Source organism: Phyllostomus hastatus, unplaced genomic scaffold, assembly GCF_019186645.2.
Source record: "Phyllostomus hastatus isolate PE091 unplaced genomic scaffold, TTU_PhHast_1.1 phas_scaffold_46, whole genome shotgun sequence".
Classification (NCBI taxonomy): Eukaryota; Metazoa; Chordata; class Mammalia; order Chiroptera; family Phyllostomidae; genus Phyllostomus; species Phyllostomus hastatus.
The window spans coordinates 18,881,164-18,907,052 of NW_025334032.1; the positions used below are offsets into that span (position 1 = coordinate 18,881,164).

Sequence of the window (25,889 nt, forward strand, 5' to 3'; positions counted from 1 at the left end):
CTCTGGCTGTGAGCTTCCCCAGCAGCTGTCAGTTTTTCTCCCCCCTTAGCTGGGACAGCCACTTGAGCGAGGTTGGAACTGGGTGTTTCCCTTGATCATACTCCAGCCAGTTAGGTTCTGGTTAGCCTGCTTCTGAGGACAGGTCTCATTGAGAACAAATACTCTGGAGTCCTTGCCCTCCCTCTGCTGGAAGTCCGAGGGCATTTTTTCTCTGATGTTGACCGTGGGAACCTGTATGAGCTCCAGCAGGTGAATCTCACAATCCTTTGGGGGACCCAGTCACGGGGCAGGTTTTAACTTTTAACGCTCAGACTTGCTCGCAGCGGGTCACCCACTACAGGTCCGTTCTCTGCCCGCTCCTGGGTGCCCCAGTGTTTCCGCTGCTGAGTCTGTGCTGCCAGAAGCCGGGCTCCCTGTACCCACCCGTCTGTCCCTCCAGTCTGGGGAGCAGCAGTTTGTCCTGCATCCTCCCCTCTTGTGATCCAGTAAGAGTCATTGATTTTTCAGTCTGAATTGGCTTTTTACTTGTTAGGACCGAGTGTGTGGTCCAAGCCGGACCCGAAACCCTCCTCCATTGTCTTTTACGTTTGTGTTAATAGCCTGAATGCCCACCTTAAAGCCGGTGGGAAGTTTAATGTTTGCTCCTGGGGGACCTCTTCCCTGAACTGTTGAAAATTCCAGGGGGTTAAGCTGCACCCTGTTTCCCCGAAAGAGGCTTCCCAGCCAGCCTGCTGGCCCACAGCCATGAGGCTGTGGTCCAGAGCCCTCCCCGGACAGGCCATCGCAGGCCCCTGCTGTGAGGGTCGGGACAGGCCCCTCTGCCAGCATGGCCGGGTGAGGGGGCTGCAGCTGCCAGGCTCTGCCCCCTGCCTGCTGAAGGCCGACCTAGTCAGGGCCCAGGGACCCTGTGCAGGGCCAGTGTTTGGGGCATGTGCCCAGTACTGGCACCACCCTCTCTGCTGAGAGCCCTGGGCTCCTTCCCCAGATGGATGCCCAGATTCCTTGGGGACAGCCTTGCTGCCTCGGCCTCAGGGTACAGCCAGGTGACACCTCTCCTGGTGTGACCAACAGGGCCCTCAGGGCCTTTGAGAACAAAGACCCACAGCTTGTCTTGTCGGGCTTCCTGGCCCTAGCACTGCTTCCTCCCAGCCCTGCTCAGTAACGTGGCGAGGTCCTTCCTGATCACGGGTGTGGGTGACACGGTGTCTTCTCCCTGTGTGCAGCACCGAGTACTCTCCCACCTACTATGAGTTCGTGGGCGTGCGCGGCTGTCAGGACGTGCTCCACCTCTACCGGCTGCTCTGGGCCTCCACCGTGCTCAACGTCCTGGGCCTGTTCCTGGGCATCGTCACAGCAGCCGTCCTGGGGGCCTTCAAGGACATGGTGAGTAGTGCCGCCCGGGGCTGGGCGGCAACAGCACTCCAGACGAACCAGGGCTTCAGGCCCATGTCCTTGGAGGCATGCAAGGTGACCTGGTCAGCCTCCCTCACAAATGGGGAAACAGAGGCTCATGGAAACCACCTGCTATACATTTTAGTGACAGCAAGACTCCACAGCCATTTCTGGGAGCAGAGTCTATTCCAGCACTCTCCTCCACTCTCTGAGGTTTGTGCTACAGGATCCCACTTAGGAAATGGAAGTTCAGCTCCAGAGAGGGAGAACCTGAACTTGATGCTTTGATGTGTCTGTCTCCACCCCTTCTCATCCCATCTGCACATGAAATCACTGGAGCCTCTGACTGAATAGCTCTGGGGGTTAGGGATGCTGGGGACTGCATTCTCCAAAACTCCTGGGTGATTCTGATGCAAGACCTCTGCAGAATGGGTGCTTTCAAGTTTGGGCCTCACGTGTCAGTGCTCCAGGGAGGGCAGTGACTGCAGGGACCTCATGGCGAAGGCGGCTCTAGCTGAGCCCCTCCCTCAGGGCAGCGCCCTCAACACGGTTATCTCTTTGCAGCAAAACAGCTCACACCTGGAGCTGGGCCAGCACAGTATCCCTCCTTTAGTCTTCTCCCAGGGGAAACTTTTGTATTTCAAGCTAGAAATTCACCCATGGTGCACAGGTAGCAGCACCACCAGAACTCGGCCTTCATCTGTAGAGGTGTCATGGGCAGAGGGACAGCCCTCCAGGGTCACCAGTTGTGAACACCACGGGGTGCACAGAACAGCTCAGGGACGAGGAGTCACCCACCCATCACTTGATTTTAACTCTAAGGCCAGTGCAAGCGTGCATGCAGACAAGTCCCCATAGGCCAAACCCAAACCTGCTTCCACAGCTAAAGCTCTTCCTGAGTGATCTCTTGCTACTTGGCTGTTCTGGAGACTTTGGTCATTGACCATTTTTAGTAGCGTAGCCTGGAGCCCTCCCAAGATCTGCGACTTCCCTGAAGGATCTGTTTCCCGAGATAAAACCTGAGATGGCATGGGAAATCCCGCTGTCCCCCAGAACCAAGCCTTTCTCCTGGCTGCCACCCTGGAGGGTGTGGACGGCCCCTCCAAGCTCTGACTGGGTCACCAGATGTCTTTAAACTCACCAAAGACAACTGTCCTCCAAGGAGGAAAGTAGCTGGTTGCCATACCTTCAGGAAAGTCTCCAGCGGGTGTTGCAGCTCTCCCAGGGCACCCGGGTCCTGCAGAGGGCTCCACAGGCGCCTTCTGTGAAAACCCTCCATGTAGGGGCTTTTCAACTGCAGCTAGTTCAGAGGTTTCTCTCCTGGTAGGTTTTTTAGAAGAGCAAGGTTAGATTGGGAATTGGGTACCCAGCGTGTCTGGTTAGAGTTCCTCATCCCCGCAAGCCTGGGTGAGGTTTGCTGGGACAGCGGTCAGCCCGGCGGCTTTCCTGGGAGGGACCCTGTGTTCATTAGGGTCTATAATGCAGTTGCTGGGGTGTTCTATTGGAAATATAGCGATGCCAGGAGGGCCGCTGGTCTCAGGAGACCACAGCGTTGTGTCTGAACTCTGCTCTGGACAATTTTCTTTCTCAAACCCAAAGCAAAAAGGGTGATTCCTTAACATGTTACACCTACTGAGTAGATACTCTTAGAAGTTTAATGGATTTTGTAATTTTAAAATCTTTTAAGGGTCAAAGGCCCTTCGTTCACCAGCCCGCAGCTGTGTATGCCCTTTCGGCCTATGAGGGCTTCATATGCAGGTCACCAAGTGCCTGTCACAAGCAGGGGGCCAGAGTCATCTCCTCTGTCCAGCGTGAGGAGTCACCAGTGTCTGCAGAGGGTCCCCTGAGGCTGGTGCCTTGGAGACATGGCAGCACCTACGTACACAGTCATTTAAATCCAGTCTGGGGAGGAGGAGTCTGCACTGGGTCTCAGGTGCATTGAGAAATGCAGGCAGACGGTCCTGTTGACCCCGCTGGGGCCTCCAGGTCACCCGCACAGTGGGACTCAGGGGTCAGAAAGACAGGTGAGCGGTCAGGGCAAGACCAGGCAGATGCAGGGAGCCAGGACCAAAGTGAGGTCGGGCCTTCCAGTGCCCCCTGCAGACAGAGTGGCTGTCATTCTGTCACTTCTCTGTCACTTCTCTGCCCATGCCAAAATGTTTAGCTCTCTCATGGGAGACCCCCCTGCACCACCCCACCCACCCTTTACTAAACCCCAAATGGCACAAATGCTGAGCAAGTCCAGGTGGGTTCCTCTTTGGCCCATGAGGTCATTTGTGAACCCTGACCTTCAACCTCCATCACCCCTGCTCAGCCCAAGTCCCCAGGCCTCCGGCAGCAGCCGTTCCCTCTGGCCAGGATGCCCGCCATCACCCAGCCCTCCGTGAGGCCCAGCTCTTGCTGTGCCAGGACAGCTCTTAGCTCAGCCTAGTGCATACAGTTGGCACTCAGCACTGTCTGTTCATGAATATGGCATCAAGGTGGCCAGGCATGCAGGCTTTGCCCCGAGTTTTCCGTTCTTTCTCTCTCCCTGTTTTCGAGTTGCCCTGTTCACTCCTCAGAGTTACCCAACTTTCACCTCAATGAAATACAATGGTGTGCAGTACCTTTGTTGTGCTGAGCTCCTGCTGGTGGGGCCCCAGTGCTGGGCCTAGCAGGGAAAAGAATCAGTGTTATTGTGTAATTCATTCTCCTTCTAGGGGGGCGCCTGCATTCCTGGGGGCTGGCGGAGGGGAGGTTTGGGCACAGGATGTGCAGAAGGCGGCCCTGGGTCGGGAGGGCAGGAGGCGAGAGGTGAGTTAGCAGAGTGACTGCCCCTGCCCTGACCCCAAGGTCCCCCCTCGGCTCCCAGTGGGGAGCTGGGAACAGGCAGCTCTGGGTGAGCTCTCGTCTCCCACGGCTGTCTCCTCTTGGCCCACATCCTTCCTGTCTGGTTAGTAGTGCCCTGAAGTTCTGGGGCCTGGTTCCAAGATCCATCCTTCCCTGGTTCCCCCACCCCCACTCCTCAGGACCTTCAGGGGGTGGTGATGAGTTTTCAGACAAGGTAATTCTGGTGTCCTGGCCCCTCTCCGACATGGCAGTGCCTGCCCCACGGGTGTCAGAGGGGATCCAGGTTCTGTCCTCTTAGGGAGGGACACACATCTGGTCTGTGAACCCTTGGAACACCCCACGTGAGTGACTGGCTTTCTTCTGCGGAGGGGTCTTTCCTATGGCCGTCTTCTCTGAAGTGCAAGTGGACAGCTAAGAATCAGGGCCCTTGTCCTGTTCTCCTTCTGAGAACTACAGTGTCCCAGCGAGTTAACAAAGCATGAGCGCTGAGGAATTTGGGACGCCTCGGGAATATTTGCATCTCTGCTGAAATCCCTGGGCTGTGGTCACCTGGGGCCGCACCTATGGGAAGCAATCCCAGTGCGACGTGCCTGCAGGTGTCCGGGAAGTCAGTCTGCTCTCTGGAGCACAGCTGTGCTGAGGGGTGCCTGCGACACTGCCTGCACCTGGAGAGGAGGGGTCAGCAGCTTTCCTGCTTTTCCAAAAGAGCACCAAAGAGAGCCCGGGCCTAACCTGGAATTTTGGTGGGTTCCTGGGACAAATAAATAAAAAATAAAAAGCAACAATAAGCCCTGCTTTTTTGGTGTTTAGCTCTGATTCAAGAGCTGTTGATCCAAGAACTCATGGCATCTCCCCCTGGCTGATTTGATAGGCCCTCACCTTCTTGTTGACTTGAGGATGGGGCTCCCTGGAGGGCCACTTGAGGCTTAAGGTACCCAGGCTCTGAGAGGGCTGGCTGACACATCTCCACTCTCTGTGGCAGGTCCCTCTGTCCCAGCTGGCCTACAGACCGTCCGCTCCTCCGCAGATCCTCTACAACCCTGCCCAGCAGATCCTGGCTTACTCGGGCTTCTGCCCGACACCCGCGACCCTCCCCACCTGCTCGTCCTACCCCCTGCCTCTCCAGGTAGGCCCGGCGTCACCTGCCTGAAGCCGCTGTGCTCATACCATGGGCAGCAGCCATGTAGGACAGTGCTGGTCAGATGGGACTTGGAGGGGGCTTGGGTTGAGGGAAGACATAGGGCTTCGCCTGTCCCAGTGTAGGTAATGCGGTGATGGAGCGTGCATGGGCTGGAAAGGGGGACGACCTGAAGGGTGACGTGGCGGGAAATCCACACACAGTGCCCGCACACAGACGTTCCACAGCCCCGTTTGGCAGTTTGGGCACCCTTTGCTGCATGTGGCCCTCGTGACCCACGCATTGGTATCTTTCGGGACTCAGACCTTTTCTAATCCACAACCTGGTCCCACAAAGTTTCACTGCAGTTTCCCCGCCAGAGCGACTGGGGACATAACAAACACCATGTGCCTGGGTCCCGGCAACATAGAAAAGTCACTCATGTGGAGCCACGTGAATTTGCTAATATCTAACCACACTGTTCCCACAAAAGTAGTGATTTCATATAGTCACCCTGAAATGACGCTGTTGGCCTTGGCATTGTGGGAAGAGGAACGCCTGGTGGGGCCGAAACCTTATTTGTAGAGAGGTGTTTGCTTTATCCTTCCATTTGTGGTTTTGGTTTTTCCTTCTTTATATTCCTTTATACTCTAGGAAGTATCTGGTTGAAATAGACCCTGATAATCTGTCACCTTATGGACTCCAGAGCAGGGACCCTGACCCTGGTCCTATTGACCTCGGGGCCAGATAGCTCTGAGGGGTGGGGCTGCCCTGGGCGCTGGCGGGTGTTGAGCAGCGTCCACAGCCTCTACTACAGCCCCTGTTGAGACAACCAAAACCGTATCCAGATGTCGCCCAGGGTCCTCAGGGTGTGAAGATGAGAACCACAACTCAGTTCAGCTTCCGTTTCGGGGTGGGGCAACCAGATGGACTTAGCACACCTCCTCTTGCGTATATTATTATTAAAAGACCCACCACCACCAAGCTCCAGGAAGTTCACAATATTCACACGCGGGAGGCATTGTGTTTCTGTGCTCGGACGGGAGGGGCGCTCTGGGTAAACGGGCTGGGGGCTCAGACCCTGATCATTCGTTGTGAAGCCACATGTACATCTCCACCTGTGGACAGAGGGGGCCAGGCCTCGGTGAACGGTCCTGGTAGGCAGGCCGCAGCAGGGCCTCTCGGTCAGTCTGAAGCCTGACTGTGGGGCGCTGCGCGGGCGCCCTGCTCTCACAGGTAGGACGCGCGCCCTCAGGAGACGCACTCCTGGTAAGAGTGCAGGATGCAGGCGGATGGTCTTCCATCGCCGCGGCGCACTGCCGGTGACCGGATCTACTTCGTTCCAGCGTCATATTCCATCCTCCGGGGACCTCTGCCTCTTCACGAGCAACAGATGCCCTCTCGTTCCTCCTCCCGGGGGAGGCCTTGGCTCCCCTCCCGATGGCCTAACCAGCTATTATCGCCAGCACATGCAGGGGTATAATTGCATCTACAACGATAATCAAATTTTGAGGAGAGGACAAATCGATGAGGTTCCTGTGTTTCATTGGGAGAAAAACAACAGAAACGATGTTTTTGTTCTCGCTGACCAACCGAGGAGGGAGGGGAATACTTAAGTGTCCTGTTGGAGTCATTAGCAGCAAACCAGCAGAGTCACACGGTCGCAGGAAGTGAGACAGCTGTCAGGGGACTGTTTTGAGCAGCTGGCTGAAACAAAGAGATTTTTGAGGAGAGCCCACCTCCTTTGCCCTTAGCAGTTGCCCGGTCAGGAAAGTCAGGGGAGGGGCTGGCGACACTGAGTTTCCGTGAGCAAGGACACAAGCAGAGATTCAGCTCACACCCTGTAATTAAGGGAATTCTTGCCCACTCCCCTGGTGGGGGCTCCTGTGTAGGCAGAGCCTGTCCCTTGGACGGCCCTGTCTGCCGGGGTAGTTTATAGTTTCTGGTGTTTTACTCCCTGGTTCGTGGTGGTTTAGTCTGTGGTTTGTGGTGGTTTACTCCGTGGCTCCTGGCAGTTTACTCTGTGATTTGGGGCGGTTTCCTTCATGGTTCCTTCTGCTTTCCTCCCTGGTTCTTGGTGGGTGATTCTGTGGTCTGGGGTGGTTTATGCTGTGGTTCACTCAGGTGCTCACTTCTAATGAAGAACTGAGTGGACACTTGCATGGTAGAATCTGGAAGCTTCCAGAAGACCTGAGAGAATGTTCTTTACAGGTTTGCTTTGTCCCTGGGGTCAAAGGAGGTGTGAATTGGAGAGAAAGAACGACAGAAAGAAAAAAAGCTGGGCGGGGGGCCTTGGGCTGTCAGATCCGGAAAGCCCAGGCTGTTGACCTTGAGAAAGATGACATTCTTGGCTTCAGGTATAGCTTGTAAGGGAAGCCTTGTTTGAGAATCCCCAGGTGCTGGGGCTGCTGGGCCCCCTCAGTGGGCGGGGCTCCAGGAAGCGGCAAGGCAGACAGGCTGGTCTCCTGGGGACAGGAGGCCAGGCGGGCATGGAGCGGAGGCTGCCCCGCACTGCCGGAGGACGGGAGCCCTCACACCCTCACCCTGTGTGTACCACAGAAGGGATTGTTTGCTTTGTTTATTTAAATATTGATTTTAAGTAGGTGTTTTCAGCTCTTAGAACTAAAAGAGGTTTGTCAGCAGGTGGAGAAAGCCTGGAAAAAACATTTTCCTTCTCAGAATCACTTTTACTTGAGTCTGTGTTGGGGTTCTGGAGAGAAATAGAACCAGCAGGGTGGGTGCAGCACGTATAGCGACGCAGACACAGACCCAGGTCAGACTCGTACGGAAAGGGAGAGACAGGGATAGAGCAAAGGTGTCCAAGACCTGCAGGACGGGAGACCCGGGGAAGAATGGACCTTGCAGTTTTGAGTCCAAGGTCAGTCTGCTGGGAACAGCCCCTCTTCCCCAGAAACCTCAGTCTGGTCCTCCTAAGGACTTCAACACTGCTTGGATGAGGCTCACGGACACTGTGGAGAGTGATCTGCTTTACTGGAAGTCTACCAATTTCAGTGTTAATCCCATCTACAAAACACCTCCACAGCAGCGTGCAGGCTGGTGTCGGACCAGAAACATCTGGGCACTGAGGCTGGCCAAGATGACACAGAAAATTAACCGTCACACTGGGAGAAAAATTCTGAGCTCTTGGTTTTTCCTTAAAGCATGAAGTGCTGGGTGAACCTGCAGTCCCCAAATGAGCCCGGCAGCCTTCTTCTCGGACGTGTCTGCACTTCCTCGTGTCCTGGTGTCAGTCCGGTACAAGGTCACCCCCTGGGAAGTCAAGACTCACACAGAGCAGGCAGGAGGCCTGGGAACGCTGAGGATTCCACAGCTGGGTGTTTCCCAGGCGGCTTCAGGAGCAGGGCTTGTGCAGAGGAGGCCCCAGCTGGGCAGCCTCGGGCCCTCCCTCTGGCCTCCCTGAGAGCACACTCTGGTCACAGAGCGTCCCCACAAGAAGGGCCTCGGTTAGGCAGGTGACCCTGGGTCAGGGGGGAGCCTGAGCCCAGGTGGGCTCTTTGAGGGGTACTCTGTGTGGACTGCATGTGTAGCCGGCCCTCTCCACTGACTGAGGAAGCCTTTTCTGTTCAATTGCAGCCATCCAGCAGCTTCCCAGCCTCGCCCTCCACTGACCTCTCTCTGTCCGAGGACACGCAGCCTCCGTCCCAGTCCAGCTCCAGCTTCGGGCTCCCGCCCAACGCCCCGCCTCTCTATGCTCCGGCCCCTTTCCTCCCTGGGGAGAAGCCTCCCCCCTACACACCATGACACAGATGGGGCAGATTGAAAAGTAACTTCTTTTCTGATTTGTTAAAAACCAAAGCAGCCTCTGCAAAGCCCGCTTCTGTGGCCAGCCTCCTAGAGACATCAGGAGGAGGTTTCTGAAGTCCATGCCCTCCGGCCCCTCCAGGGCACATCCAGGCAAGGAGAGGCCAGGACTAGTGGTGAGGACGCAGCCCCAGGCGACCCGGGCCCAGGGCCACCTCTGCTTGGTCGCCTTGCCCACCGCCTAAACCAGACACCAAGCAGCTAAAATTTCTAGCTGTTGCCACCTACATAAAACCAAGTTTTATTTCCCTGCAAATTTTTATTTCCTCCTATTAGTTAGTTGTAGTTATTATTATTATTTTGTAAAGGGGATATGACCTGGGATATCCATTGTTTTTAAAGGAAATGTGTTGAATGTTTACATATCTCTGTGGGCCCCCAAGAAGGGGCAGGGTCTCCACTGCAGTGCTGTGTTCTCCTGGCATTTACTTGCTTGAACGGAAAGGCGCTCTGGCTCAAATACAGAGTGTTGTTTCTAAGGCCCACACGTTGACCGTGGTCTGTGTGTGTGTTGTCTTTTACGGATCTGTCATCACACCTTGGGAGGGTGTTGTGACCTGAGTCTGCGTGTTTCCCATTTAAGGCTTCTAGGCTTCCACTGTCATCTGTGGAGTATGCCGGAGGCCACTGGTCTGCTCTACAGGGCACCCTGCACGTTTACCCCACTCGAGGGGGTGGCTTCTGAGGCCCTTCAGCCAGAGCCTGGGGTGCAGCTCTGCCTACTACAGACCAAGGGCCCAGTGTGTGCCCGCCTGCTGCCAGACATGCAGAGGCAGCAGGCAGGCACAGCCTTGGGAATGATCGGAAATCCTGGTGGAATGATAGGCCAGAGTCCCTAAATGACAGTCCTGGACCACTGGGCAAAAGAAATAAGGGAGGGAGAGAGGGGAGAGGAGGAAGGTGAGGGGGGGAAGGGAGCATTTTAAGAAGACATGGTCTCCTGCTCCCCCGCTGCTGGCTGAGAACGCCATTCTCTCTAACACAGAGAATATTCTCAGCCTGTATAGAAATGTCTCACATTTAATTTTCTGAGCATGCAGAAAGTTTCCTCTTAAGAAGGTAAACACACATGTTCAAATAAAGAAGTGACACACCTAGAACACAGCAAACACGGGGTGAGCCAGGACCAGGAGTCTGGCTACCTGACCTTGGACAGGCCATTGATTACAGACCAGGAAGCGAAAGGCCTGGCCCCTGGGCCCATGAGCCGTCCTTAGTTAACCATTCTGTTACATTCAGACTCATGCACCCTAGCGTTTTCCAGGAGACCCTCAACTGACAGTGGCTCCACATAGCTCTGGCCTCTGCAGGGCCGGGGTGGGGTCCCCTACTTCCTGTCAGACAGCGGGTGCCCACCCTCTGGGTCTCTAAACGGGAAAGATGGCACTTTGTTGTGAAGAAGAAAATTTTTTTTTGTTAGTTGAGACTGTGGAGAGTAGGGGGTGTGGCCTCAGAGTCAGCCCCATGCAGCGTTGGAGCTCGGGCGCAGGCATCTGACCCAGAGTCCGATGCGCCCGGCTGAATGCCAGTGAGGATAATAAGATGGCAGAGCCACCCCGCCTCCCCTGTGGCTGATGCATCAGGGGTCACACAGCAACTACCTCAAAGAGCAACACTCTTCTGCCTGGAGCTGAAGAATCAAACTGTTCAACTGAGCCAGGAGGTCTTTGCAGCCTAAGACGCTGAACCCATTTTGGGGGTTTCCTATTCCACGAGCACTAGTGGGAGAGAAAGGATTCTCCCCTGCAGGACAGAATCCTTTCCTGAGCTGCAGGAACCCTGAGCGTGTAAAGAGCACCTGCTGGGTCTGCAGCGGGGGGAGGGCCACCCCCTGTGGGTGGGACTCAGGCGTCATCAGGGCCCACGCCAACCTGGGTGCTAGCAGCAGAGAAGCTGAGTTGCAGAGCTGGCGCAGAGCCTGTGCCAACTGGGCCTGGGCCGCCAACCCCGGAGGACAGCCGGGTGCCAGAGAACACAGGACAGCCTTCATCCTCCACACATGACCCAGGGTCAGAGACGTGCGGCGGCGTCAGTGTTTCCCCAGACTGTTCGCACCCGCGTCACCCAAACCCACTTCTGTCTGTCCTGAAAAATCTTTTAATCTAGCCTAGAGCCAAGACTGATAAAAAAATTTTAAGCTCCAAGGCCAACAATTTTGCTCTTGCCCACAAAAATGTCTTTATCCCATGCCCCAGCCACAAAGAATGTGAACAATTCAACTTCCAGTCTGGGGGTGGCTCCCAGGCCACCTCCCCCATCCCCTGCACGCTGCCTGTGGCCCTACCTGTTTCCCCGTCCCCGGGCCACCTCCCCCACCCCCTGCATGCACTCACACTTGGTCCCCCAGTCCCCAGGGATAGCTTCTCCAACCCTGGCACATGGCACTGGCCACACCCAGCCTGCAGTGTGGTCCAGGTGCCATTTCCCAGTGTAGGAGGGGACCATCTCTGCGAAAGCCTTTGCCTCGCCGCCATGGAGCCTGACCTGACTCTGCCTGAGTCTTGATATTCCATCGGATGTGGACCCTAAGCTCCGATGGGCACCACCCGGGGGTGGGTCTTCTGCTGAGTTTACCCTGCCTCGTTCCTGTTTGCAGATGGTGGTGGGTGCTCAGGGTGCCTGGGCTGGAGTCTGGTGGGGTGGGGAGTGACAGGAAGGCTGCTGATGGGTGCAGTGTTCCCTTGACAGTGCCTTTTGCAGAGCAGAAGTTTTAACTTTAATGAAGTCCAGCTCATCAGTTCTTTCTTTCGTGGCTTATGCCTGTGATGTATCTAAAAAGCCATTGCCACATCCAGGGTCATCTGGATTTTCTTCTGTGTTATCTTCTAGGAGTTTGATGGGTTGTTTTTGTTTGTTTGTTTGTTTACATTTAGGTCTATGATCCATTTTGAGTTAATTTTGTCGAGAGTGTGAGATCTGTGTCTAGATTCCTTTTCTGGCTTATGGATGGACATCCAGTTGCTCTAGCTCCGTTTGTTGAAAAGACTGTTTTTGCTCCACTGTATTGCCTTTGTGCCTTTGGCAAAGGTCAGTTGACTGCATTTATGCGTGTCTATTTCTGGGCTTTCTATTCTGTCCCACGGGTCTATTTGTGTCTTCTTTTGGCAGTGCCAGGCCGCACTGACTGCCGAAGCTTTGGAGTAAGTCTTGACGGCAGGTAGCATCCGTCCTCCAACTTCGTGCTTCCTGAAGTTGTTGCTTTTACCATGCTCAATGTTAAAATCTTTTCCTTTACCGTTAGAGCATTCTGTGTTTTATTTAAGAAATATTTCTCGCACCTGGCTGGCGTAGCTCAGTGGATTGAGCGCGGGCTGGGAACCAAAGTGTCCCAGGTTCGATTCCCAGCCAGGGTACATTCCTGGGTTGCAGGCCAGAACCCCCAGCAACCGCACATTGATGTTTCTCTCTCTCTCTCTCTCTCTCTCTCTCTCCCTCTCCCCCTCCCTTCCCTCTCTAAAAAATAAATAAATAAAATCTAAAAAAAAAAAAAAGAAATATTTCTCTACCCTAGATCAAGAAAATATTCTTCTATCATAAGGGTCTGTATAGTTTTTCTATAAAGGGCCAGACAGTATTTTAGGTTTTGAGGGTAGTAGGTGTGTAGCAACTACTTAACTCTGCCATCTTAGTACATAAGCTGTAGATAGTAAATTAATTGGTGTGACTGTGTGCCAATAAAGTTTTACTAACAAAAACAAGAGATGGTCTCATTGGGCCCACAGGCTATAGTTATACATTATCTTCTAAATGCTTTACACATTACTTTAGATGACATATATACTCTACCTGGAATTAACTTTCTGTGTCACATGACGTAGCGGTCAAATGTCCTTTTCTTTAATGCAGTGGTTTTCAATAGGGATGATTCTGTACCCAGGAGACATCTGACGGTGTCTGAAGACGTTTTTGATCGTCATGAGTGTGTGTGTGTTGAGCGGGGATGTCCTGTTGATGATATCCAGTGTGCAGCTGACCAGGGTGCTACTAAATGACCCAAATGCATGCAACAACCCTCCCCACAAAAAGGCATTCTCAGTCAATAGTATCCTATAAAGGAACACAAAGAACAAAAACAAGCAAAATTATTACTGTTCTTCTCTTTTAAAAAAACCCTGAAATAAACACAGACAATAAATGTGCCAACAGCATAATCCATTTCTCACTCTGTCTCATACACCAAGTCATCTACTCTCCTCTTCCACGGTCCACACTCAGAGTCCTCCCAGCCTCTCCCCGACACCCCACACTCAGGATCCTCGCAGCTCCTCCCCCACACCCCACACTCAGAGTCCTCCCAGCTCCTTCCCCACACCCCACACTCAGGATCCTCCCAGGTCCTCCTCCATACCCCACACTCAGAAGACATGGAGCTCTCTATCACAGCCTTCTCTGCAGCCTGGCCCTGCCCAGACTGGACAGTGGCAAGTATGCCAACCTGGCTGGCATTGCTCGGGGATGTATTGTAGCATTTGGCTCTGTACTTGCTGTAAGCTTTTTCTTGACCGTAGTTAGAATAACCTCTGGCACCCAATGGAAGTCTAAGAAAACCAAACTGGGAAATAGACGTGTGCCTAACTCTCCCTGGACAGGAGGTGAACCCAAGGCATCAGAAAGCATCTAAGATGCTGGTCCCTGTTGTGCATGTGTCTCCGTGGGGCTTCCAGAGTGTCCATTCCCAGAGCTCAGTGTGTGTCCTTCCTGTTCTTGGCCGTCCTGGCCTTCTTGGGGAATTAGGGCTGATGGGAGGAAACTCCTAGCCAGCCAGGGGAGCATTCCTCAAGAACATTCCAGAGCCGCCTCCACAGTGAACAAAAACCAGAGAGCACCGTGGGGAATGCTGCAGTGACAGTGTTGATAAACAGACCAGAGCGGCCCTGGGCTGCTACAGCTGTATGAGGCCCAATGGTGGGCAGCAGGGGTAGAGCTGTGCTCAGCTGGCTCTGGGGGGCCTTCGGGATTCGGGGGAGACCTCCTGCTTATTGAACAGAGGACATTCCTGCCTGGATCTTCTTGGTCAACACCAGAGTCTCCAGGAACTGGGCCCCATGGACAGCCTGAGGCTACGTCCTACAGCTCCAAGCCCTGGTCTGACCAGCTCGGCCCAACCAGGTGATCTGCCCATCCCAGAGCCAGCACAAGAGGCCTGGGTTTGGGGTCCACTTATAGTGTGGCTGGCACATACATTTCCCTTGGTCACAGACCGAGAGTGGGGAGATCTACAGAGCCTTGAGGAGAGGCTGGGTGAGGACCACCCTCCCACACAGGACCTTGGCTGGTGATGGACACTGGACAAGGACACTGGTGGCGGCAGCTCAGGGGCTGCCTGACACACTCTACGTGGCACCAAAACTTTTCCTGCATCTCTTTATTTTCATGCATCGGTGTGGAAAATTACCCGAAGAACCTCTTAGACTGGTTTTCTGAAGTCAGGAGCCAACAAAACTTCTGCCCAGATGCTGCTTGAAGTTTGGGGGAACAACAGGAGAAAGGACACAGCCTGCACAGCCTGAGCGAGCTGCCCTGCATGTCTGGCAGTGGGTGGGGTGCCTGGACATGCACGTGCGGTTGTAGGATGGCGGGGGAGCGGAAAAGTGGGCCCGAGCCAGCAGGAGCCCCAACAACACACTTTGCACCTTCCATGCCTCAGTGTGGTCACCTTTGAGGTGAGCTTGGCCCAGGAGGGCCCTCTTGATGGGTGTTTGTGATTGCCAGTTCTTCCCAGAGTCGTGGGGGCCCCTGCACCTGTGAGGGCCTGCCGACCATCTGGTGAAAAGGGAGGGTAGCTTCCCCCCACACAGGGGCGCATTTGGGGTCATTCCACCTTGCCGGTCCAGCCAGGCAGGGGCCTCTGACACAGTCTTTGGGGCCATTCCCCTCTTTTCAGACATCTAGGGGACTTTCTCCTCCTTCAGTGGGGCCGTGCCCACATTGCTTTCACGCACTCATTATTTAGCTGCGGGTGGATTCTTCAGGCTTCTCTCCTCCCTTATGAACCTGCATATCTCTGAGTCCAGCTGTGACTTAGAAACACGTTCAGCAGCCAGGAGGACGCAAAGACAAAGAAACCTCGACAGCCCGTTGCTGCAGTCCATTGGTGAGTCAGGGATTCACCCGTGACGGTGAAACGACGCAGCTGTGGGACAGTGTGCTGCCACCTGAGGAACACAACCTGAAGGCAGACACAGCCCAACCTGCCAGACTGCCTCCAACCATACACGCTGGGCTTTGGTATTTAAAAATTTAAAAAAAAATCTCTACCTTAGAAGAACCGTTCAGGTGTCAAGCACAGCCCCCACCCGATGCCGAAAACTCCCCTGGGACCCTCTGCTTGAACGCCAGCCACAGTGGCCCCAGGGCTATGGGGCATGTGCCCCCTCCCTGATGGTCATGTTGCCCACTGTGCCTCCGACCTTGGGTCTGGGTCTCCCCGTCAGGACAGAGGGCCTCTGAGACCTCCGCTGTGTCTGGTGGCTTCCGGCCCGGATGCGTTTTCATGCGGCCAGTGTTGCCACTGCCCCCCACCCTCCTGGGGTCAGAGTGCCAGGGCCGCCTGTGCCACCCCTCACTTGCAGCCCAGGAGCTGAGGCCTGAGGAAGCCTCAGCGGGACCAGTCGCCCAAGTCCGGCACATCTGACGCCAGACCAGGTGTCATTTCAGCTCTGCTAACAGCTTCTCGGAGGAAACTTGAGGCTGGGGGACAAGGGCACGCCCTGGCGAGTGAGCAGGGCCAGCCTGTGCCTTCATTCGCCTGCCGTTGCCCCACTGAGGGGGGGCACCAGGGGCCAGCCTGCTTCCTCCCGAGCAGAGTGGGCTTGGCTCTCTCAGCGGGGCAGCTCCAGGGGGCTGGAGGCACAGGTCGGCACCGGGGAGATGCCGGGGAGCGGGCAGAAGTGGTGTCCGGGCACAGGCCTCCCTCGGCCTCGGCCCAGCCCCACGGCGTGAGTGAGTGTCGTCCCTCCTCTCTCCCCGCCCTGAGCAACGGAGCACTACAGATGCAAGGAGCAGAGACTGCTGACACAGAATTAAAAAGGTTTCTGTAAATATTTTATTTTCCCATATTTCTAGGTCAGAAAGAAGCATTTGGTAATAAAAATAACAGAGAATTATGTTCCTGGGTCCCCTGTGGTGCGCGCAGACCTCCGGCCCCCACCCTCGGGCGGGCTCCCGGAGCCCAGCCTCCCGCGGGAGGGACGCCTCGGGCGCGGGGTGTTTCTGGGTCATTAACATTAGTCTTCTCAACTATTTACACATATATTACAAAGTAAAGAAAGGTCTCAAAAGAACTCAGCTTGCAAGGATTCAGTGTTTCAGGAGCCGCTCACGCAGGGCGGGCTGGGGTGCCTGACACCTCCCCTTCCTTGCCCGTTTTGGAGAGAAAGTGTGAGGAGCGCTGTGTGGCCTCTTGTTCTGCAGCAGTGGTCAGTCTAGGGGGTGGCCTGCTTGACCGGGGGACAGGAGTGTGACGTGATGTCACTGTGTTTGTAGGCGGCCTCGTCCAGGTCCAGCGCCTTCTGGTTGACCTCCAGCGTCATGCAGCCGCGGTAGAAAGCCGTGACTGGCACCGAGGTCACCGGCACATCTGGGACGGAGGGGGGGAAGAGCAAACACCGTCTTTAGGAGGCTGGGCTCCCCACCCTGGCGTCCCCTGCCGCCATGCTCGCTGGCACCGTGGGTCCCTCTCAGTCCCTGGCCTTTCTCCTCAAGGGCACTATTTCCATTGCTTCCAGAACACAGCATTCCCAGCCTGGCTACACCCCCGAAGGCAAGCACTAAACATCTGCCAGTCAGGCTTTGGCAAGAAACAACCCCCCACCCCCAAAGGAAGTACACAGATAGTCAAGCCAGTTAAATAAATATTATCTTCTTCTCAGCCCAGCTGAATCACCCATGCTGCAGGGCTCCCCGGCCCTCTCACCCTCTTCAAAGCTTTGTTTATTGAGACTGAATGGGGTTTGTGTCTGGTAGCCAAGGCAGAGATCCTGCTATCTGAAGCGAGTGAAAACCTGCGCCACGCCAGGGGCGCAGACGGAGGCTGGCTTATGCAACCACACCTGGCCGGCCTTCACCTGCCTTTTCACCACGTTGCCCTGATCCCTTGGCTCAGGACAGGCAACACAGGCAAGGACACCCTCCCTCTGATGAGAAACACGTCTCGCCTGTCTGTAGGAGGCAGCTGCACGCTGGCCCTCCTGGGACTCGGGGGAGCTGGTGGTTACTCTGTTCACTGCTACTGCAGTTGGGCACCAGGGCTCAGGAAGGAAGGCAGGCCCAGGGCCCTGGAGAGCCTGATTCCAGCCTGGCACCAGCAGCTGGGCCTCCCCGTGGATCTGGGCCAGAGCCACTGCCTGGCGCATGCTCAGCTGGGTGCTCCTGGAGGACGTGGAGGGGCGGGGGGGGGGGGCGGGTTCAGGCCAATGCTTGTTCCCAGGGAGCACGTTCTCAACCTCCACTGCTAAGCTGCTAAGCTGGTGCTGACAAACTGGAAGGCAGCACAGTGCCAGACCACAAACCCACCGGTGCTCTCTCTGCTGTAAAACAAGAACCCACCCCAGTATAGAGGGTCCCAGATTTGGTTCAGGGTAAGTGACTTGGGGATGGTCAGGACAGCCGGTGCCCCCACCTCCAGGCTTGCAGCCCACGGGAGCCCTACCTGGCAGACCCCCGATGAAGGTGAGCACAGAGCCCTGCAGGTGCCTCCCGAGGACGGCCAGCCTCTCCTGCAGCTCTGCAGGGCCCACTTCACTCTGGCCTTTGGTGCCGTCAACCGCCAGGGTGGCTCCTCCCTGCTTCATGGAGATGGTCACCACGTGCTCTTGGCTGTCACAGACCTTGATCTCCATCAGGGCCAGAGTGACATTCTCCACAGCCAAGACGACCAGCTGCAGGGGAGAAGTACACCTGAGCACGTAGCGGTGAGGGCGGTGCAGCCCCTCAACTTACCCCTCTGTGTGCCCTGTCCTGGGCTGGAGGCCTAATGGCCTCTCCCATGCCCCAAGCTCTCTTTGGGGGTTGGGGTCTCCTGCAGGCCAGGGGGCATCACGGGAAGCCACCGACACTGAGCAGCAAGTGCAGGCAGCAACTGCACACACCCCAGCGGGCAGCCGAGCCCTGCAGCCGGGCCCTGCAGCCTGGGGTGCTCATGCTGGGCAGCACACGCACGCCTCCAACACCACGGGCCAGAAACACACGCTGACAACAGGGCGGAGACAGTGTGACAAGCAGAGGCCATAATCGCACACTGACAACCCAGAGCAGAAACTCTCGACAGCACCGGCAGCGCTGCCCTCCCTTCTCCTCTCCCTCACTCTCTGAGTCGGGCAGTCACCCCAGCTGCTTATTCCAAATGCCGGGGGCTAGTGCAAAAGGGGCCCGTGCCTTGGGGGTGGTGAGTGAGTCTGGCTGTAAACCAAGCTGGGTAGTGCCTAGTCCTGGTCAGCAGAAGAGCCTGAGGGCCTGGAGGACAGGTTGGCTTGGCAAACGCGTACCCTTCTGGGTCAGCCACGTTTTCCCACTTTGGACAAAGGCGAGAGAATAAAACCTATTTCCAGTGCCTCTCAGCTGTCCTCTAAGAAAACAGTCAGCCCAAAGACCAGAGACCGTCGACTCAGAGTCAGGGCACAGTGGGAGAGGTGGGGACTGCGGTAAAGCGGACAGGGCAGGCCGTGTCTAGGTGTCCGGCCGTACTCAGGGCTCTGCCTCTGTCATCCAGGGAGCAATGTTCTCAGGGGGTGTGGGCTGCGCAACTCACTTTTCAAGAGAAAATGGGAACCAGAATTTGGGAGTGAAATCATCTGACTTAAAGGTGAACAACTAATTCAAATGCTTCTAAACTGCTGAGCTGACCAACTGTGTAGGCGGGAAGGTCACCTCCCGCACAACTGGCTTGTGGCTCCTGGCCTCCCCAGCCTACAGTGGTGGACACGTACAATTGTGTCAGGTGATCTGTGTCAACCGTGTCCCCATGCCTAGCTTGGCTGGTTAGACGCTGCTCAGAGATGTGGGGGGACAGGACAGAACTCCCTGAGGTGGGCGCTGAGTGAGCTGACCCCAGGAAGGGCTGCTGGGGCCCTGTGGGTGCACGGCCCCAGGGGCAGATTGCTGGGTGCTGGGGCAGCCCCTCCACCCTCGGGAAGGACAGCACGTGGTACCTGTTTTTTGAGCTTCTTGGTGGAGTGGTAGTCGACCAGGGCCACGGAGAGGGCGACGGTGTGGTTATCGCCCACCAGTGCGAACAGCACCCCAGTATCGGTGGCGGGGCGGATCCGAGCCACAACCTCTATTTCCCAGGTAGTTTCGGTCCCGACGTCTGGGGATGTCCGAGCTGCGAAGAAGGCGGCACATAAGGAGGCCATACAAACGAGGGAGAGATGGGAGTGAGTGGAACGCCCCAGCAACAGCTCCCGGCCCTGCCCCGGCGGCAGAAATGCTGGCCTGGCTGCAGATGCAGGTGGGAAGCCGGACAATCACTCGATGTCGAGCTTTTAAGAAGCCTTCGCCGTCTGAGCCCATGGTGCCTCCACGGGAAGTGACAGGACAGCCTGGGCCCTTGTTCAGGCTCCACCCACAGTCGAAAGAAACTGGGGCCGCCCGAGGACGGCTGCTCCTTCCTGACCATGCCAGCGCCCTGAGCTCCCCAGCACCCCTGTGAGCGACCAGCGGACCAGACACTCAGACCCGCTGGGACAGCGGGTGCAGGCATGCCACGTGGGCTGCGGGCATCCCCCTCGCCTGGGCCCCCTCCCTTCCTCTCTCGCAGGACGAAGATCTTTCTGCAGAACATGCTGGAGCTTTGTAGCCCTCCACCGCACTGCATCTCGCCTGCGGCTTCCAGGCAGTTCTCCAGGGTTGGAAGTACTTTGAATCAGTAGTTAAAAGCAGTGCGAACAGAAGCTGCCACTAGCATCGTACAGCAGACCATATACAATTTTATATTCTGAGTTGTGATTATTTTACTACTCTAATGCCTTGCTGGAGTGATTTTTTTATATGTATACTCATATATGAGTGATATGATATATCGTATATAATGTATCTAAGTGAAATATGTATATAATGTCTACCTATATCTTACACAAACAGCCCCCAAAACCACTTTTGGGTAGAAAGGGCTGTATCCCAGTTCTTGGAGGGCAAAGACCACCCCAAGTTCCCTCCTCCCGTCCGAATCGCCTGCTGATGAAGACGCCAGAAGAAAGCCTCTGCCCTCCTGGTTTTTAAGTGCTTCTGTTTCAGCAGAATTTCAACGTCCTGATGAAGGAGCGGCGTTCGGGTCGGACAACACTGAAGCAATGTCCACACGTGTTCCAGCTCAGGACGGGGTTAGAGTCGGCGGGGCGGGGGGGTGACGCTGGCTTCTGTCTCCTCCCCACTGGACTGTGAGCTCCTCGAATGGTCTGTGGCCCCCTCCCTAAGTGGGGTCTCTACGGTCAGTCCTCAGTGATTGTTCATTGAACTGAATGCAGGGAATTAGAAAAATAACTACACGCATACACACACACACACTCCTCCTCTGTCGCCAAGTTTCCCCTTTGCTTGTGAAGGAAGAGAGAAGAGCGTTTGTTCCCTGGCATGTAAGGTTCCCCTCGATGGGGTTCAGCGCCTGGCTGCATGCTGGAGCATTCTGAAGGCACCGGTGCCTAAGCTCTCCTAGGGCATCTTCTCGGGCACAGGATGGGCTCTGCCACGCACCCCATCCCACCCTGGGCTTCACAGACTTCGAGGCCTAGTGCGCCCAAACCGAGCTGGAACTACCACAGAGCGCAAGAGCACAGGACCTGTGATCTCCCAGTGAGTCTTCGCTGTGCCAGAGTGGGCATGAATGGCATAGGTCAAGACTCACTAAAAACGCATAGAGTTCTAAACACCAGTTGAACTTTGCTATCATAAAATGTACAGACCAAAAGCACACAGCAACAATGGTAAGCAGACTGTGCTGTGTACAGTAATGGGAATGTCTAGTCATCGGAGATCATATCTGTGATGTCTTTGTTACACCGTGAAAAACACTTATAACATTAAGTGAAGAAAGAATGAAATGTTTTACATTGCATGATTTGATATTAAACACCATAATGATGCCCTAGCTTTGTATGCATAAAGACGAAGACTAGAGGAATAATGCGTGTATTGTATCAGGAGGTATGATTAGGAGTGAACGGTTCTTTTCCCAAAAATACCTGCGCCGACATGGTGCTTCTCTGGCAATTGCAGTGAAGGTATGAAGGGGAAGGGGGATGGTGATAGGACGTCCTGAGAGGATGGCCTGCCTTGCTAAGGAGGGAGGAGCAGGTCTCACCTCCTCCGGCTGGATGGGCCCTCCTTGAACTTGGAGGTCCCACTGGGTGCTGGAGGTGACGTGTGCAGGCGAGGTCTGAGGAGGGAGCACGCTGCCCACCTGGGCTGATGAGCAGGGGCGAGACTGAGTGTGGGTGTTTAACCACGAGAGGAGTTTAGGAACAGGGGCTGGGGACACCCCGGTAGGACATCTGCCGGGTGGGAATGAGGAGAGAGGCCCGGCAAAGCCAGAAGTGGCCCCAGGAGAGGTGGCCATTGCAGCACCGCTGGGATCCTGGGCAGCTGGGGCCACGGGAAAGGGAGCAGGAGGAATCCCAGAGCACCTGCTGGGCCAGCGTGCAGGCCGGGGCGCAGGCTAGGATCCACAGGGGCTCAAGCACCCGGCAGAGCTACCAGACAGAGAAGGCTCTGGACGTGCATTCCATGGGTGCGCTCTAGGGGCCTGTGGACCTGCCAAAATGCACACGCTTCCCTGGGCCAGGACGTGTGGCTCTCCTCACCTGCTTGGCTCAAAGCCACTCAGGTCTATGAACCCAGGCAGAGCACCGAGTGAGGGCTCCAGCTAGTGTGTGCTCCAGAAGCAAAGGTTAACTTAAGGAGAAGATTAGGGAAACTCTTGTGAGTCCAGAATCAAACGAATTTCTTAGCCATCCACCACCCATCCAATCTTTTATACCAATGTCCTCAGAACAGTGTCTCTATTGGGTTGACCAAAAAGTTCATTTAGTTTTTTCTGTATAATGGCTCTACTAGTGCTTAGTTGTCTTTAACTTCATTTGGAACAATTTTGTTAGATGGTACTGTGACAGCTGTCATATCAGCGTGCATTTTAAAAAACATCAAAATTGGTGGATTTGTATGCAGTCATTTTAATATTGAAGGTGGAAGAAGACAAGCAACATTTTTGACATATTATGCTTTGTTATTTCAAGAAAGGTAAAAATGCAACTGAAACACAAAATAAGATCTGGGCAGTGTGTGGAGACGCTGCTGTGACTGACTGAATGTATCAGAAATGGTTTGTCAAGTCTCTTGGGACTACTGACATTTTGGCCAAATAATTCTCTGCTGTGGGGCTGTCTCATGCATTGGAAGATGTTTAGCAGTACCCCTGGCCTCTGCCCACTAGAAGCCAATAATAGCAGGAGATAACCGACATACTCAAAATGTACAAATCAATAACACTATTGTTGAAAATGAAAAATGTGTCTCATTTATGGGAAAACCATATACGGAATTTTTGGCCAATCCAATATCATCGGGCAATCAATCATACAATTTGGAATGTTAATTCATTTCATGTAAAGTTTACATATGAATGCTCATGCGTGAGTATGTTAGGATTGTTTTAACTGTGAATTGTCACCAATTTGATAATAAAAGGAAAGAGACAAACGTGTTGTGTTCTGTTGTAAGAAATCAAGGGCCCTGCTTTACAGAAGCCTGGAGGGCCTCTGGGCCCACCTCTGCAGCCACGCCCACTTCCCAGGCAACGCTGCTGCTGGACGAGGCCTTCCCCGCCCACCTCAGGTCCAACCCCTCAACGTTCCTACACACGCTCTCTCTGGGCGCAAACAGCGTTCAGGGCCGCAGCCCGCCACACCTGCCTGCCCTCTAGTCCGCCCTTCTCCGGCCTTCCTCCCGCTGGGTGTAGGTATCTATCGCACACCAGCTTCTTGTTCCTTTCGCTGTTTTTTTTCCCTCCAGGTATAAATGAAAAGCTCCTTTGTGGCTTTCAACACTGGCTAGGCAAGCCTCAATTCTCCTGAGAATATCAGCCTTCCTGGCAGTGTTCCGGGCTGGGCCGCCGGCTTCTACTCCCCCTAGGGGGCCCCTCTCCTTCTTGGGTTCTTCGCTTTCTTTGAAAACTGGAGGGCACTGGGTCCTCGAAGCAGTCACACTGCGGTTTTTAGGTACTGCCCCTGTTTTACTCCTCATGAGTCAGTGGTGACTGCCACGTCGAGTACAGTTTTGGGAGCTTCTCCACCCACCTGGACACACCTAAGCTCGTCTTGTCTCAGAAACTTCTGCAAAGTGCCCTCTTCCAGCCTTCCCATCCTACCCAGCCTCCCCACGTCAGCCACCACAGCACCGGCAGGGGGGCTGTCCTCTCTCCGTCCGTCATTCCTTCCTCACTGGCTAACTCACCCCTGTGAGCCGCCTGTGCCCCACAGCCCACGGTGGGCCTAGCTTCTCCCTGGCATTGTCATCCTAGGTAAGGAGCCGCTTCTCGGTTTTCCTATTGTTTAGCATACACTGGCTTAAAATAGGGCCACAGCCATGCCCACCTAGGATTTACACCGAGACTTACCGTAATTGAGGCTGTAGAAAGCAAAGCCACTCCCGGGGTAGAAGGACCCTTTCTCCGTCACAGAGAAGCACTGCATTTTCGTGTTCAGTTTCACTGTTTCTTGGATGGTGCTGTCTTCACCGTTCATCAAGTTCCAGCTCCTCATGCAGCCATCCAGGCGGGGGTTTATCTGGAGAGACAGAGAGACCTCAGTGGCTTCCCTGGGGCCACACAGGCTCCCAGATACCATGATGAGAGACCCCATGGCAGGCGCGGCTGGTGCCAGCCTCATCAGATAAGCGGGCTACCATCCGGGCTTGGGCATGTGGAAAGCTACTGCAGAATGGACAAATGCTCCTGGAGGAGGTTATTTATCTCACAAAGGGCACTGTGCTTGCCAGATGACTCACTGCAGGGTGCCTCAGAGTGCAGCATCCTCGGCCAGTCCTTTCCGTGCAGGATAAGGAGACCACGTATCAAGTAGGGACCCCCCTTTCTCTGTCTGCACTGGGTGTCCCCACTCACAAAACAGAGTGAGAACACTGACCGCATGCTGAAGGGATACGGGATGAGGCAGCACGAACAGCAGCGGTGCCTGGTATCCTCACCTGGCACCCAGAAAGCGCCCGTGGAGGTAGGTCCAGGGGCCAGAAATACTGATTCAAGCCCGGCCATCCACTTTCTATATGGTTTTGAGCAAATCAGGGCACCACAGCTTTTATCTGAGAAATGAGGGGGGTGAGGGGTTTCAATGGGAACCGCAGGACAGAAGCCGTGGAATGGGGGTCAGATACTGGAGGTCCTGGGTAGGACGCCCCGCCCCCCGTCTCTACCCCCTGGGGGGAAGGTGGTGCTAACACCACCCACTGTTGGGAACACCGAGGTACTCCTGACTCATTCTCCTACTGGGTGGGGACATCATCCTCACAATGCCAAAGATTCTGGCCACGGACAGCAGCATGCTGGGAGATGGAGAAACACAGATGGGGGCACAGGCGTGTGGTACGGGGAGGGGAGAAAGGGCAGGACTTTGAAAATGACCAGTACTGACCTCCCCACTGGGTCTTTTTCCCCTACGGAAATCCCGGCAGGGTTAACAACCCAAATGTTCTTGGGAATTGTCCAAAAAAGTTGATTGCTCTTTTTGTTAAAGAATAATTTCATTGTGTTTTATCTCCACTGCAAAAATAGACATTTTCATTATCAATTCAGGTGAAAAGCCAACTGTGTCTCAGAGAAGGAGGTGGTGAGAGGCAGGACACAGGCTGCCCTGCTGCTGGTTAAAGGAGCTTCCGGGGAGTATTACCTTCCTCCGCGTCCTGCGCCAAACCTGGTTAGCGCCAAACACGTGGCAGCTCTCGCTAAACCTCGTCTTCAGACCGGTCCCAGGTTCTGACCCCAGAGACCAACGGCGGCACTTACAGGCTGGATGAGGTCTTTCTCCTTGAAGGGAATGCCTCCCACGGTCAGGTTCAGGTGGTACAGGCCCCTGTCCGGCTGGAACAGATCCCCCGCCACCACGATCTTCATAACAGACTCCTTGTTCACCTTGATGACCAGACTCTGCTCCAGCTCCTCAACAGATATCTGCGGAAGACCAGCGCTGTGAGAGGCAGGAGTGCACTTTCTGAGGGCCACCATCTCGGGGCGACTGCGTTCGTCACCACCTGGGACCCAGAGACACCCAGCCTCAGGGTGACAACGCTCATCCCCTACACCTCCTCCGAGTGCCCACACAGCCTCTGTGCGGCTGGCGCTGTGGCTCAGGCTCTGACCGGCTCCCCCCACACTGCTGCCCCCATCACTGCTCTCCCTACGAGGGAACCCGCGTGGGGCCACTTCTCTCATCTCGTGCCTTAGAGCCCCTTCCCTAAACCTCAGCCAGGGAGTGGGAATTATGTCTGACGTTGCTGCCCCACCGGGTCAGCCATTCCCTGATGTCACCACCACACTGGGTCAGTCCAACCCTGATGTCACCACCCCACTGGGTCAGGTATGCCCAGACGTCACCACCACACTGGGTCAGCCATGCCCTGATGTCACCACCCCACTGGGTCAGCCATGCCCTGATGTCACCACCACACTGGGTCAGCCCAGCCCTGATGTCACCACCACACTGGGTCAGCCCAGCCCTGATGTCACCAC

General features: G+C 55.2%; 2 protein-coding genes across 3 annotated transcripts in view; one reads left to right on the forward strand and one right to left on the reverse strand.

Moving 5' to 3' along the window:
- Positions 1-9,754, forward strand: part of TMEM255B (transmembrane protein 255B) — a 43,681-nt gene extending 33,927 nt beyond the window's left edge. Inside the window, exons 7-9 of the mRNA XM_045821553.1 lie at positions 1,224-1,383; positions 5,204-5,347; positions 8,933-9,754. Coding sequence (XP_045677509.1) covers positions 1,224-1,383; positions 5,204-5,347; positions 8,933-9,100 — 472 coding nt within the window. The 3' untranslated portion in view covers positions 9,101-9,754. The remainder of the gene's footprint in view (positions 1-1,223; positions 1,384-5,203; positions 5,348-8,932) is intronic.
- A 6,428-nt stretch (positions 9,755-16,182) lies between these two features.
- GAS6 (growth arrest specific 6) overlaps positions 16,183-25,889 on the reverse strand; it is a 47,249-nt gene continuing 37,542 nt past the window's right edge. For both annotated transcript variants that reach the window (XM_045821702.1, XM_045821703.1), the window contains exons 11-15: positions 25,167-25,331; positions 23,766-23,934; positions 19,309-19,481; positions 17,811-18,039; positions 16,183-16,739 (exon numbers count right to left, since the gene is read on the reverse strand). In XM_045821702.1, coding sequence (XP_045677658.1) covers positions 16,585-16,739; positions 17,811-18,039; positions 19,309-19,481; positions 23,766-23,934; positions 25,167-25,331 — 891 coding nt within the window. In that variant the 3' untranslated portion in view covers positions 16,183-16,584. The remainder of the gene's footprint in view (positions 16,740-17,810; positions 18,040-19,308; positions 19,482-23,765; positions 23,935-25,166; positions 25,332-25,889) is intronic.